This window comes from Nomascus leucogenys, chromosome 20, assembly GCF_006542625.1.
Source record: "Nomascus leucogenys isolate Asia chromosome 20, Asia_NLE_v1, whole genome shotgun sequence".
Classification (NCBI taxonomy): domain Eukaryota; kingdom Metazoa; phylum Chordata; class Mammalia; order Primates; family Hylobatidae; genus Nomascus; species Nomascus leucogenys.
Window position 1 is genome coordinate 18937781 of NC_044400.1, and position 13213 is coordinate 18950993.

General features: G+C 39.8%; 1 protein-coding gene across 1 annotated transcript in view; it reads left to right on the forward strand.

The window, feature by feature from the left end:
* NCKAP5 (NCK associated protein 5) overlaps positions 1–13213 on the forward strand; it is a 990316-nt gene that overhangs the window by 693707 nt on the left and 283396 nt on the right. The window contains exon 7 of the mRNA XM_003267587.3: positions 6682–6831. Within this exon, the coding sequence (XP_003267635.2) occupies positions 6682–6831 (150 nt within the window). The remainder of the gene's footprint in view (positions 1–6681; positions 6832–13213) is intronic.

The following is a 13213-nucleotide window of genomic DNA, read 5'->3' on the forward strand; positions in this document are numbered from 1 at the left end:
CTTCGATGCAAACTGAGCTCCTAAATCTTTAGCTTTCTGAGTTCTAGCTGGTATTTGTTGAGGCAAACAAACTTATGGTCTCAATCATATATGAAATATGTGGGGAGTGAAAGTTGTTTGTATGGTAGCTTCACTTTTATAGAATTCACTCTTGATTAAACTCCATAAAAATTAAAACAGGTCACCTCTAGAATCAACTTATTCTCTTCAACTTTGACATCCTCATGAGTGGGCCTGGCTTATTTTTCTTATTTCCCTTTTGGAGGTGCATAAGACAAATACACAGTATTTGGCACTACACAATTTTTACCTCTCTGTCTTGTATCCTTTTTACTGTGTATATCTCAGATTCTTAATTGGCAAAGGACCTAAAATTTGTGATATTTTTTCTGATTAAAATAAGTTATTTATTTTTGGATAGAATCCATATACTTGATGTTTTAAAAAATACTGTCATGTTTTTATGAGTGTAAGATAAATCCAACTGCTATTCTATCTAAAATGGACTATGGTGATCTGTGAATAGGATATAGCCACATTTCTCTCCGCTCTCTCAGGTCTTTCCTCTACCTCTGTCTCTCCACCTATTTGTTTCTTTTGCTCATTCACTTACTCTAAATATGTCCCTTCCATTTTCTCTCTTTCTCAATGTTACATTATATTCTAATACTCTCATTGGTAAATGATTAAGAAACAAAAGATTAATGTTAAATGATTAAGAAACAAGAGAGAACCCCACCTTCTGGATTTGCATCAGGGCATTTTGTCATGTAGAGCACAGGCAAGAATGCCTTTAGGTCAGTGACTAGTCTGTGAGCAGCATGCGGATGTGGCTTTTGGTCCTGGGTGGCGTTACATCAGAGCAGCTTTGAACTCTCTTTGTCATGAGCACATCAGCAGTACCTACACCCCAGAACCATTCAAAGTGGCCCCGTGACTTCCAGCTGCCAGGATCTGTGTCAGAGAGCACTTTTACGTGAGAACTACACAGAGCCTCACTGCCTCTAGCAGGCTGGAAGAGCCAGGAAATGAATGCCTCAAGAGCTGGCCTCAACTAATGACTCCTCCAGGGTTGGGGCACCAACACCTCTGCTCTCTCACCCTGGGGTCAGATAATTCTTCCCTTCCTTGAGTCACTTCCCTACCTCCCTGCTGGTGTTTCCTGCATCTCCCAAATGAGCTGCTTGTACTCAATTCCTTGTTCTCTAAGAATTCAGGCTAGACACTAATGATTTAGAAATGCTAACTGAGAAATTAAACTGTAAGTGATATTTTACAGGGGGATGGGCGCAGTATGGCTCATGCCTGTAATCCAGCACTTTGGGAGGCTGAGGTGGGTGGATCACCTGAGGTCAGGAGTTACAGACCAGCCTGACTAACATAACGAAACGCCATCTCTACTAAAAACACAAAAATCAGCCTGGTGTGGTGGCACCTGCCTGTAATCCCAGCTACTCGGGTGGCTGAGGCGGAAGAATCGCCTGAACCCAGGAGGCGGAGGTTGCAGTGAGCCGAGATGGCACCACTGCACCCCAGCCTGGGCAACAGAGGGAGACTCCATCTCAAAATAAATAAGTAAGTAAGTAAGTGATATTTTACAGGGAACTGCATTTTCCAAACCTTGGCTCCTCTATCAGTGCCCTTCATCCCCCGCCTTCTTGGCTTTAGAAATCTCTTCGTACATTCCCACCTTTGCTACTCTCTCTGGTGCTCCCTCTTCTCTTTAGTTCTTCAAACAACCTCATTTTTTCTATCTTGAAAAAGGTTTCCACTTGCCTCCACAATGCCCTTCAGCTACAGTTCTTTAGATTTCCTTCCCTGCCAAACTTTCAAATGAGCATCTGAGAAAATTGCCTCTATTTTCTCCCTTTTTACTTTTTGCTTAACCACTGACAATTTGGGTACCGTTGTCACACTTTAGTCAAACAGCTCTCAAGTTGCCACTAACAACCTTCTTATTACAAAATGTAGAGGTGCTTTTTTCTGTTCTCTTGTCATTTCTGCTACCACTGAGTGCCTTGACAATGTTTTCTTTCTGAAAATTGTATCTTGAGTAATTGAATTCTTAGAACTTTAACACTGGAAGAGACATTGAGTCCAACTCCTCGCTTTATCTCTGGGGGAAACTGAGGCCTAAAAAGTTGGAATGATTTGCCCAGAAAGTTCCAAAGTTGTAAAACCTGAGCATTGAATTCAGGGCATCTGACCCATCATCTGTGGTAGTTTCTGAACCACCATAAGAACTGCTTTTGGTAAGTCCTGATTCAAACTTCAAAATATTCCTGATTTTTATTTCCTTCTGTATAAAGACTTTCCAACTAGTCTCCTAGCTCCTTCCTTCCACAGCCCATTCTCCATTGCAGCAGTCAGGATGATGTTTCTAAAATGTAAATCAGAACCTACCACTCCCCTATGTCTAGACATCAGTTCCTCTTTAGTGCCCTTAGAATAAAATCCAAACTTCTTCCTATGCCTCGCAAGACCCTCTGTGGTCCATCTCTCTTTCTGATCTCATTTCCTGCTAGCCTTCCTCTTTTAGTCACTATGCTCCACCGCAGACCCTCACTCAGCTGGCCAGCAAGGCAGGCCTGGCCCTGCCACAAGTATTTGCTTTGCTAGTCCTTCTGCTGGGAATGCTCTTTCCTAAACCACTGCACAGCTACATCCTCCTCATCATTTGGCCTTCGCTGTAATGGCCACCTCCTTACTCAGCCTCACTCTGTTGTTAGCACATCTGACATTGCCCCTAACCATACCACTCTCCATCACATGATATTATTTTCTTCATAGCATTTACCACCAGCTACTAATACCTTATATTACTTACAGATTTGATTTGGAGTTTGCCATGTTTCCCAACATTAGAATATAATTTCATGGAATGTAGGAACTTTGTCTTGTTTTCCATACTCCAATACCTAGATCAGCAAATGGCCCATAATCGGTGTTTAACAAAACATTTGTTGGATGAACAAATGAATGAATTGTGTCTGAATTTTTGTCTCATTTCCAAGCATCCTCTCCCCCTCCTTTTCTCCCCAATCCTATTATTCAACTATTCTCTCAAAAAGCTTTTCTCTATTATAATCAAACTGATTTCCTTATAAACCTGTAAGGACAAAACTTACTCTTGACTAGGAGCCTTTTAAAATTTTCTCTTTCAGCAAACACCCACCCTATGCCTCTCTATTTAAGTTGTATCACTGTGTTAGAGTATGAGTCACATTCAGTTTCCATAGAATCATGTCTCACAGCTTTTATTGATTGCCCTTTCTTCAAGTTATGTAAAGTGACCCTGACATTTTATGTAATCTAAATACTCATATATAATCCTTATTGTCTTTAATTATTTCTACCTCATAATACTTGGGCATTGTGTCTAGGTACTTTAAGAGTGTGTGTGTGTGTGTGTGTGTGTACAGTAGGGCAGTGCTCCTCCTTATTTGTAGATTCTGCATTCACAAATTGTCGACTCACAAAAATGTATTTGTAACCCAAAAATCAATACTTGTGTCACTTTTGTGGTCATTCGTGAACATACGTGGAATGGTGAAAAATTAGTCACCCAAGGTTCATGTTACTAGCTGAGATGGAGCAAGGCAGCACTGTGCCTTTGTTGTTTTAGCTTTCATGCAATAAACTGGTGTCCTGTTTGTGGTCTATTTAGTGATACATTTTTTGTATTTTGTGCTTTTTGTTGGTGATTTCACTGCTTGAAATGGCCCTGAGTGTAGTGCTTAAGCGCTGTCTGGTGTTCCTAACCACCCGCAGGCTGTGATGTGCCCTACAGATAAAATACCTCTCTATTAGATAAGCTTCCTTCAGGATGAGTTACAGTGCTGTTGGCTGTTAGGTCAATGTCAATGAATCGACAGTATATGTTAAATATAAAGTGTCTTTAAATAGAAATACACATAAAACAAGATTATATAATGGCTGGTTAATGAAAATGTGACCAGGGGCTCACAGGAACCTAACTCTGTATTTCCCCTAGGAACAATAATTTCACATTTCCTAAGTTGGTGTTCTGTTCATGAAAATTTTAGAGAAAATAATCATTGTGAATAACAAGAATTCACTATACGGTATGTGAGTATATATATGTTGACATTAGCCTCATTTAGGAGTTTAGGAGACAAAGACATCGAGACTTATTGAAATTAAAGTTTGTCCAAGGCTAGGCGTAGTGGCTCAGGCCTGTAATCCCAGCACTTTGGGAAGCCGAGGAGGGTGGATCACCTGAGGTCAGGAGTTTGAGAGCAGCCTGGCTAACCTGGTGAAACCTGTCTCTACTAAAAATACAAAAATTAGCTTGCCATGTTGGCAGGCGCCTGTAATCCCAGCTGCTGGGGAGGCTGAGGCAGGAGAATCACTTGAACCTGGGAGGTGGAGGTTGCAGTGAGCCGAGATTGCACCACTGCACTCCAGCCTGGGTGACAGAGCAAGTCTCCATTTCAAAAAAAAAAAGTTTATCTGAGATCATTTGCCAAACTGCTAAATAAATGGTAGACCTGAAATCTGGCTGTCACATTCCAAAGTCTTTTGGCTTTTCATTTACTGCCCCAGTGGCTTTTCTTTGTTTTAATTAGCTATTAAGCTCTGATTATTACAGGATGCTTCTACACACACACACACACACACACAGAGTCAGGCACTTCATAAAGATGTGGGTCAATGACAGGCCCCATGTGTGATGGTGGTCTCATAAGATTATACCATGTTTTTACTGTACCTTTTCTATGTTTAGGTATGTTTAGATACACAAATACTTGCCATTGTGTTACAGTTGTCTACAGTATTCAGTACAGTAACATGGTATATAGGATTCTAACCTAGGTACCATATAGCCTGGGTGTGTAGTAGGCTGTACCATCTAGGTTTGTGTAAGTACACTATGTGATGTTTACACAATGATGAAATCTCCTAAGCAATGTGTGACTGTGTATATGTGTATGTGTATGTGTGGATATATGTATGTGTGCATATATACATATGTATATGTATAAAATATAAGTGGCATATACTGAGTGATGAATGAAAAACTGTATACAGAAAAGTAAAATGAAGATAATTTTAAAACAGCTTGCTTCATCAACCTAAGTTAGTGTTTACTTACGGCCATCCCAAACCACAAAAGAGAAGTAAAAGTACCTCTTTGTTTAGGGAACAGTATCTACAAATTTCATATTCCTTATCATGGAAATGTAAGTCTGACAGGTGACCAAACCCTAAAAAATCAAAGCCATAAAAATGCTACCATGACCTGGACTTCTTTCCTGGCCTGTGGATGTATATCTTAAACTTGCCTGGCATTTATCTGAGCTGAACTCATACCTGCACATGGTATACAGTTACGCATGCTTGGGCCTGATTTCATAAAGAACTACAACCTTTGTAATCAACTATGCATTTATATATACAGAGATGACAGAAGAAATTAAATCCTGAAATCTGTACCTAACAGGTTCACATGGATGAATCACTGACTTTGTAGTCTAAAGTGATTTATGTATACACACATATACACTGACACATATGTATGTATAAATGTATATATATACATTAAGATATATTTTTACATACTTTGTAATTTGTTTTCAGAAAATAACTTAAATATTTTTGGAACCTTCAAAGCACCTTGATGAACACAGTTTGAAAACACTGTGGTTTTTTTTTCTTCTTATGTTCTTCATTTCTAAGTAGATTGTATGAGCTCCTTGAGGGTAAGAATGCTACTTTTGTGCGTCTGTTTTTGCAAATAGATCTTAGCTTAGTACTAAAATATAGAGAAGTCTCTTACCACTGATAATCCAGTTTTGTTCAGATGGTTGACAACCAGCTACACTAAAGCAAAGATCTCTGCAGCGTTGTGTTTAGAATTAAATAGTGTAATGGAAGGATGTCACCTGGTTGTGGGGAGCAAGAGTCTCCATGCACAAAATGGATTTTTTTTTTAATATGGTAATCTCTTGATAGTTCCTTTTCCCTTGAAAACAAGAGCTATTCATGAGGCTTAACTTAATACTTCTCAACTTTCAAAAAGCTTCCAGAGACAAGGTTGAGTGAGGGGCTTCCAACAGTGAGTCAAGACAAAATAACTTTTTATGTCTGCCTCAAGGTCATAGTTTGAATGCTGAACAGAAAGGGATAAGGGATCCTTAAAATTTGTGTCATTATTGAGCTGAAAGAACTAATAGGTGTGAGCTTTGAATTCTGAAATCACTCTTATTTCAGTATTTTGTGATTTTATATTCTTTTAATTAAATGGCTGCATGTCCAGTGACTTTAATGATCCTATCTTGAGGAGCTATGCCTTTCACAAATCAAGGTATCAAAATTGATGTATTTTTCCACAGTTTGCAGTATAGCTGAGTTTCATTGTGCAGATAAAATTGGATTAACCACATGAATCCACCTATGGCTTTGCTGGCTTAGTCACTTCTCCAACTGTGCAAAGGACATCTGCATTGAGAGATGGCGACCCAATGGCTTTGTCCTTCCAGGGTTCAGTAAAAATATCTACTTCATTTTTAAAAATAAACCCCTCTCAGAATTTGTTTAGCAAACTCCCAGCCCCAGAAGAATGCACACGCAGGAGAATGATTCCAGCCTTTTCAGCCTCACACTCATGCTTATTTTTCAGTGGAGATTATTGAAAACAGTAATTCTTTCTTGCTTCAGGAAAAGCTGTCAGAGGAAGAGAGAAAACATAAGGAAGCTGTGGAAGATCTTCACATGGTGGTTAATGAGGATGCGAGGAGTGAAAGCAGCAGTACAGATGAGGGAAAAGAAAAGACCAAATTGCTATTAGAGAGATTGAAAGCTCTAGAGGTAAGAAATTAAGCAATCTTTACACTCTTCAAGAAAAATAACAGTGTTCTGCTTCTTTTATTGGCACTGGTTTTGAGTGAGTATAAATCTTCCCTTTTGAGTTCTCCCAGACTAATACGATCTACGATTTCCTACTGAGATTTGTCTACGATGAGCAAAAAGTTAGCACTGAAAGGATCTTGACCTTATGTTGTTTTAAAAGGAGTACATAGGGCAGTAATTGATTTTAACTTAAATTCAGCATCAAACTGGATTAGTTCCTAAAATTGCAAGCTCCTTGAGGGAAGGGGCTATGTCATATTTTACTTTGTTTGGGGTAAAATGAATGAATTAATGAATGAATGACTAAGTAAAATATTTAATAGTATGTAAAGATGATTGGACACACACAGAGATTTTAAGAAGTATGGTCATACTTTAAAAAAAAGTGCAGGAATTAAATGTGTAAAGCATCTAACAGTGGAGCTGAAACTGGCTAAGGAGACTTAAGGAGATTTTTTGGAGCACTGGCATCCTCCAGATACCTCCAGACCAGTATATGATAACACCAGTCTGTTACTTAGTGGCATTTGACATTATTTCAAGTGTTAATTCATGAATATTTATAGCAGTCATCAAGACCATTCCAGTTACTAGTTCTCGATTGAAATGTCACATGCTTAAAGACTCAGCAAAGATTTTTTTGTTCTCTGAGTTCACTTACCTCCTTTCGATAAGCTTATAAAGGGCCTTCACCCAACATCTAAAAACGCAGTTCTACCATAGAGCCTACAGAATCCTGAAAACTCTACTAGCGTAAACGAAGAAGACCTGAAGGCCGGGCGCGGTGGCTCACGCCTGTAATCCCAGAACTTTGGGAGGCCGAGGTGGGCGGATCATGAGGTCAGGCGATGGAGACCATCCTGGCTAACACGGTGAAACCCCGTCTCTACTAAAAATACAAAAAAATTAGCTGGGCGTGGTGGCGAGCGCCTGTAGTCCCAGTTACTCAGGAGGCTGAGGCAGGAGAATGGCATGAACCTGGGAGGCAGAGCTTGCAGTGAGCCAAGATTGCACCACTGCACTCCAGCTTGGGCGACAGACTCAAAAAAAAAAAAAGAATACCTGGAGGGGGCCTTGTTTTCTATGCCTGGTTTCTGCAATTCTACCTCAGATCTACCACATTGTCTATAATGAGCATATCCATTTTACACTAATTTCCTCGGTGATAATAAAGCAGAATGGTGAGATTATGCACTTTGAAGCTCAATTCTTGGGGTTTGATTTGAATCCCTGTTCGACTACTTTCTAGATTTGAAACCATCAAAGTTACTTAGGCTCCCCGTGCCTCTGTTGCCTCAGCTGAAAGCATGGGAATAGTAATAGTAACGAGCCTTACAGGGAAGTAATGAGGATTACCTGTGTAATTATTTTTAAGATGATGCCTGGTGCATAGTCTCTTTTATTCATCCACACCAAACCTGCTCCTTTTCCTTAATGTTTTTCCTACTAATCTGGGCACAATGATTAATAATATAAGGACTGTGAATGAAAGAGTTGGGCTACTTACCTGTGTGACCGAAGGCAGACAGGTAAGCAAGTAGCTTCAAACACAGAGCAGAACAAATATCAACTGAAGGAATCGCTAGCAACTACCTCTGGGCAAAGAGCTAGGAATCACCCTTGTCTCCCCAAGTGTTCTCATTCTTTTGTCATTTTTTGAAGATAGTCACTATAAAAGGTAGGAAAGCTTTCTCAAGGGAAACTGAGGTTCCCATTTGAGTTTTAAGAAACTCATAGCTTTGTCTAGAGGTTGAATTAACTAGATTCACAATAGGAAAGAGCTGATATTACCATTTCTTACTCCCAGAGAACCGTGTACTGAAATTGTTAGTTTTTGTTTCTGACTAGAGAGAAAATTAATCTTAGTTCATGTTGTGTTAGAGACAACAATGAAAAGGACATTTTACTTAATTAAGCTAAGAGGTCTTTAAAAAATGTATTTGGCAGCAAATGTTTCTTAAACTGTAGTGAGTAAAAGAGAAGCAGTTTCTTTTTTCCTTCCACCGAGTTCTTTACGCTTCAGGCAACAACTCTTGATTCCAGCATTAGTTGAATGCAATAGATGATATCTGTAAGTGCCATTAAGCCCCACTACTTTAATCATAAAACTATTTTATTTTTTAAATTTCCTATAGTCATAGTGTCACTGCTAGCTTCCTAAAATTCTTTGTTCAATATTAAATGAACTTTCTCCTTGCCTTCACATCTTACTATCTTCTACCTGAACAGGTATAAGAAGATTATTTCATTTTATAACAAAGTATGTAAAATAAGAGATACAAATATATAAGTTTGTAAATATATATAAATATATCTTCTCATATAATATATAGTTGTCTTTTTGTCATACCTGTAATTCAATTTTCATATGAATTTTATATACTACTCAATTTTTTTTATTTTAAAATATTTGCTCCATATTCTCAGTGTCTAGGATCTTTGCATGGGTTAAACATTATTGTGGGAAAATAGAGAACTGATTTTGACAGACTGCAGTCAGAGCTGGTCACAGACCCCGTGTGGATTTTTATGCTTTAATGAAATGCTCCCTTGGAAGATTGCAGGGGAATTAATTATAATGTGTCAAAAATTACTTTGGAAAAATGTGATACACAACAAGGTTTTAAAAAAACAAAGAATGTCTTCCATTAGCGTATTTTTGGAAGGCAGCTAGGCCCACCAATATACCACCAGCACCCCATCAGCATGTTTTTGAAATTACCATATTTGTATGCCCTAATCTCTTGGCCCCTGGTGTTGTGGATCACAGAAAGGAATGATTTTCAGGGTGGTGGAAAGCAGTCTTCTTTAGTTCCTGCTCCCCCAACAGGTTCTAAGAAGGTGTGGAAAATGAAATGCAGAGATCTATATTACCTTCTTGATTACTGTGACAATAATATTCAAAAACAACTTGAGGAGCCCCTGACTTTGAAAATTAAGTTAATATTGTCTAAGCAAATCACCACCCCCCCAGCCGCCACCCCTGTATCATTCCCTCTTGTGACCATTTCTGGGGCAGATTCCTACTCACATTCATCAATTGATTCCTCTTTCTTCTCCACACACCAACCTCTTATGAAACAGAGGCCCCTTTACTTGATTTTTCCAAAATCCAACCCTAGGAAGGATATGGGGTCATGGCAGAATATTCTGGAGGCTAAGGGCCTTCAACTCTGTCTTTTAATAGTTCTGTTTCCATGGCCGGGTGCAGTGGCTCACGCTTGTAATCCCAGCACTTTGGGAGGCCGAGGCAGGTGGATCACGAGGTCAGGAGATCGAGACCATGGTGAAACCCCGTCTCCACTAAAAATGCAAAAAAAAAAAATATATATATATATATATAGTTCTGTTTCCTCCCAGTCCTTTGGTTACAGGGCATTTCTCAGGAGCCTTTCTCCTCAGTTCTCCCTGCCTTAGAACGTGGCCAGCTCTGTCCCACTTATTCTCCTCTCCCTCAGCCACCTTCTCCCACAGCCGAGTTCTGTCTTTTAATTTGCAGAGCTGTCTAGGTCTCTGCATGTCACGTCATGGGCTCATTCCATACCATCCCCATGCTCGGCAAAATATTGTGTTAATTAAGACCTTTACCTTCCTAAAAACGCCTCCAGTGCCAACAGTCAAAATTATAAAAATTATAATTATACACACTTTCCCTTTTTCTTTTCAGCCTTATTTTCTCTAGTGAGTACGTTGGTTTCAGCTGTTGCCAGATCTTCATGGTGAAGAGTAGACCGTTTACCCTCACTACCCAGCCACTGCTTCCCCTGGGCTTAAGTTGTAATTTGTGTTTAGGGTCCTGGTGCCTGGAGGAGAAATCATTTGGTGTATATTGGTGTCATAGGGTACACATGGACCATCTGGATGCCACTTGCACGTTTTATGTAACTTCTCAGTGCCTGAGTGTAGCATTTTCTATGTTTTTTAAAAGTCTGGGTTTTCAAGGCTCCTGTTTCAGAGACTGCTTACTTGACTTAGAACACAGCTCACCATTCTCAATAGCACTGCTATGTCTCAAGTCCCTTCTATGAAACTATCACTCCTTTCTCCCACCCCACCAGAAGCCACTGGTTCAAGGGATCTTCCCAGACCTGCCCTCCAGGATCCACTGGCTTCATCTGGAGTCTTCCTTGTTCCCTACTCCTGGGCATTTGCCCCACTTAGGCCCCAGATTTGCTCGTGGCATGTTCCTTGAAAGACATTATTTGTTTGTCTGCAGGCCCCGCTCCTGACACTCCCACTTGGCCGTTCTCTCCACTCAGGGACCAACTGCACACCTGACTGAAAGTGAAGCTGGATGTTGCCTTGGCTCACTCCCAACTCCCATGGCATCTCTGATTCTCAGCTTCTAGCCAGGAGGAGAACAGGCCTGCCACCGCCTGAGAGTCCTAAGCCTAAAAGCATGTGCTGATGACTTAGCTAGATAGCCACAAGGCCGCTTATAGGAATGATTTCTTTTGTGCAGAAAAATATGGCAATTTAATGTGTTAAGGTGAATAACAGCTTTTTCTACTCAATTATACCTTTCCCTGAAAGGATGACAATTAAAGTGCTGTGCATAAGCATTTTGTTAATCATTAATTCCTATTTAAAATTAGTTAGTTCAAAATAGACAAACCTGGCTGTGCATCACAATTACATGTAGAACTCACAGTCGATAGATATATATTAAATATCTTCTATGGGCCAAACATGTGTTCTTTGCACAGGGATTAGATCAGTTTTCTTGGTCCCCACCCCAGTGGGCAGATACAGGAAGCATATACTTAAATCAAATAATAAATAAGCAAACAAATAGGTAACTATATGCCTGTAAGTAAGAAAAGTTGGTTGAGGTAGTAGTAGAGAGAATGAGAGCTAGGGGTAGAAGAGGTATTTACTTGAGAAGACCTCTGACATCAGCCATTTGGGCGTAATATAAAAAATAAAAAGGAGACAGCAGTGTGAAGATCGGAGGAAGAACATTCCAAGAGGAGGCAGCTGCAAAGGTGAAAAGCCACCTGAAGATGCTGGAAAGCTTGGCAAGTCCAAGGAACAGAAATAAGAAGTGTGTCCTGGGACACAAGGCACAAGATTTGAAAAACAGAAGAAGATGAGTTCAGAGAGGTAGATAAGGGCCAGACCTGGTTAAGCCGTATAGGCCATGGCCACAGTAAAGACTCTGAAAATGATATAAATGTAAAAGGAAGCCATTTAGAGAATTTTAAACTGGGAAGAAGCAATGATGTAACTTCTCATTTATAAAGACAAATCCTTCTGCTTTGTGGGCTAATAGTGGGACATAGGAGGAGCAGGGAGACCAGGTAGAAGGTATTTTTTTGTTGTTGTTTTTAGATTCAGACAAACAATATGAGTAGACTAGTCTAGGGTAGATGTCTAGGACTAATAGGGAATGATAATCATATCATATTAATGTTATTGGACTACAGGGAGGTAATGGGAATAATAATAACCATGTTGGCAAGCCTTCCTATAGGGCTTACTATATCCCAACACTGTTCTGATTACCATTTATGTTTATATATGTTATTTTCATCTTCGTAGCCCTGTGGGATATGGTAGTATGGGGACCAGCGGGAGACCTTGGCTCCCTAGAGGTTCACAGAAAATCATTGACATAAGGCCAACTGATTGATAGGAGAAAAGGCATACACATTTATTTTCAGTGTGTATACATAGGAGCCTTCAGAATGGGGACTCAAAGACACAGGAGAAATTGTCCATTTTTATGCTTAGGTTCAACAGAGTATAGAGAGCCGTGTAGAAAGATGACTGTACAAAAAAAGAGTATGATCTAATGGTAATAGACTGAGTGGGGAAACCCTGTGAGGCCTGCCTGTCTAGATTCTAACTGGCCTCTGTTTGCAGCATTCCTTCCTTCTGGGTGTGGGGCAAAACTTCTTCTAGAATAGGGGTCTTATGACCTATAGCAAACAAGGCAGGTCAGATAATTTCCTTATGGTCAGATTTTACATAGAAAAACAGAAGGAAAATTAGAGTAATATTTTTTAGGTTTTATGTCTAGCTTTCTGGCTTCTTTGACCTGCCTTGGAGAAGAGGGATTCCAGTTTCTATGACTAGACTAGGGGAAAATGAACCTGGGAGACAGGAGGACAAGAAGATCAGAGAAAAACTTTGGCTTCTGAGGCTTTCATTTGGGGATATTTTTCCTGAGCCCAACAGTAGTTATCACTATTATCCCTATTTTACAGATGAGGAAAATGAGCCCCAGAAAGGTTGGAAATTTTGCCCAAGGTCATGTAGTCAGTGAGAGAGTCAGAATTTGAACTCTCAATGTATGGCTCCACTATACTATGCTAATAAGAAATGGCCCAAGAATATA